Below are 2,272 nucleotides of genomic sequence, written 5' to 3'. Positions count from 1 at the left end.
GGTACAGCCTGTCCTGGATTTACGCGCTTCCCTCGGGCTCTTCCCGGTCGTGTCTCTGACCCACCGAGCCCCCGGGTGGCAGCCCTTGCCTGGGGTGAGGGCACAGCCTCACAGCCGCCGGGAAGCAGCCTGAGCAGCCGGCGAAGGGACTGAAGGGCCGTGGGGCGGGCTGCGCTGAGCCCTGGGGCTGCTTGAGGCGCTTAACCCAGCTCCTCTTTCCCGTCAGCCAGCAGGTACCCGGGCCGTGCTGGCACCGGAGCAGCGAGGAGTATCTCAGCAGTTACCACACGTGCTGTGCGGAGTTGGGGTTTAAAAGAGCCAAAGGGCAAGCCAAGACTGGGTGCAGTGTGGAACTGGAAATGTCGCTGTTGAGGAAAAAAAGCCAAACACCAAACATAATCAACGAGGTGGGAGGTGGCAGTGATTTAATGCGACATAGCTGCCAGTTTACCTTGGGCAACGACCTAGGAAAATATGACAGTAATAAAAGACTAGAGAGCAAATGGCCCTCTTGGTTTGTATTGTCCCTTGCTAGTGGAGTAACAGCACTGACCATGTTCCAGGGGGGTAAAGAAAGACCATTCCAAATGCCAGCCTGGCCTGCCTCGGCCCAGCCTCAGCCTCGCCGGCTGCAGGGTGTCTGCAGGGAGGTTGGGTTACCCGCCTGAATAGCCCTTGCCAGGGCAGGAGGCAGGATCCTGACTAAACAACTATTAACCTTCTTCCCACCGTCCCTTACAGAATTCAAAGACAGACCCTTAGTTTAGAGTTGGTTCTAGATTTTTTTTAATTTATTTTTTTTTTCCTGGGTAAAACACAAGCCTCTCCGTGGATTTTGATTGCTGTGGAAATCTGATGTGAATTAGAGGTGACTGTATGCAGATGATCTCTGCCTTTCACACACCTGCATATGGCTTTGTCTACTGTATGATAGTAAATCATAGCATTTGCACAGCATTTATTTCCTGAGATTTAATATAATCTGGGGCTTGACAGGACTCTAATTCCCAAAAATTGCGTGAGACATTTGGAAGAGTTGTCATTGCAGATTTTATTGTTTTAAATCTGCACTTTCTTCCTCAGAACTGTCCACAGAAATGTCCTGAAACATATTTGCTTCTACACACCCCTGGGAAGCTGTGGATAACCCACTCCCTCTGCTAGGCATGTTGGACAACCTTGCTTCTTCCTGCTGGATTTTACAACTGCAGACAAGGCTTGAAAACAAAACAAAAAAAACTCACCAGCAACACCAGCAGCCCTGCTCTAAACATGTGGGATGCTTCCCTGGGTCCTTGCTCATTTCCTGGAGTGAAAATCAGCCACACCAGTTCAGTGCTGCCCTGAAGTGTGTGGAAGCTTTTTTTTCCCCTCTCCTTCTTTTCTTTTCCCTCCTTCCTTGTGTTGATTTGTGGGGCCAGAATGACTTTGATTTCAGCAAGTTTGCTGTTTATTCACGTCACAAGTTTGACAGCTTTACACCAAATCAGATTGCTGGGTTTCAGGAGAGCTCTGAGGCGTCACTGGGAGCTCCTTTAGATTAAACTCGCCTCCCCCGTCTCCCCCCTCTCCCCCTCCTTCAGAGCCATTTAAACCTCGCTGGGGTTTTAATAGAAACGTACTCCCAAGACCTGAATTTCATTCTGCCACTAACATGGTAAGTGCTTTTTGCATTTCTCTCGACCTGGAGGCAGAAAAGGAGAAGCTGGTCTCCCTGCCCTGGAGGCTTGCAGTAGGTTTTGTGCCCTCTTTAAGATGGGGAAGGAAGAGGGCTCAGCTCTACCTGCCAGAGCAGTCTCTGCTGCTGCCTTCCCATGGGCGAGCAAATTCCCTGCTTGAGGCTCCAAGCTCTACCATCCCCTTGCAAAGATTTGTAGCTGCTGCAGATGGGGTTTATTTGAAGGAGGGAAAAGGGGTGAATCCAGAGACAGCCCCAGGCTTTGCTACTGTGCGGTCTGGGACTCCTGCAGAACTGCAGGGGCAGAAGAGAGCGCGGGCAGCCTGGAGGTGACTGCTGGCTTTGTGCAGCTTTAGAGCTGGATCAAGCCCCCGAGGTGAGGGGGACGGACTGGCCGAGCACAGCCTGGGTCCTCCCTTCACCTTAAACCCGTTCGGGACCTTAGTAATTCCCAAGGGACTGCAGGAAACTCAGCCACCTTCCCGGCATAGCTCTGCTCGGAGCCCCTGTGCTCCAGGGGCTGCGGCGGGCGGCGCTGCCCGGCGCCGGTAGCGGGGCCGTGCGGTGCCACCGGGCGGGGTGCGGGGCAGCCGG

At 53.0% G+C, this 2,272-nt stretch overlaps 1 protein-coding gene across 1 annotated transcript in view; it reads left to right on the top strand.

Annotated features, from left to right (window-relative positions):
• The first annotated feature begins 359 nt into the window (after positions 1 to 359).
• Positions 360 to 2,272, top strand: part of GMNC (geminin coiled-coil domain containing) — a 6,008-nt gene continuing 4,095 nt past the window's right edge. Inside the window, exon 1 of the mRNA XM_010000476.1 lies at positions 360 to 567. Within this exon, the coding sequence (XP_009998778.1) occupies positions 360 to 567 (208 nt within the window). The remainder of the gene's footprint in view (positions 568 to 2,272) is intronic.

The sequence above is a fragment of the Chaetura pelagica genome, unplaced genomic scaffold, assembly GCF_000747805.2.
Source record: "Chaetura pelagica isolate M959 unplaced genomic scaffold, ChaPel_1.0 scaffold20, whole genome shotgun sequence".
Classification (NCBI taxonomy): domain Eukaryota; kingdom Metazoa; phylum Chordata; class Aves; order Apodiformes; family Apodidae; genus Chaetura; species Chaetura pelagica.
The sequence above is the reverse complement of the archived record's forward strand: the minus strand, read 5'-3'. Positions and strand labels throughout refer to the sequence as shown.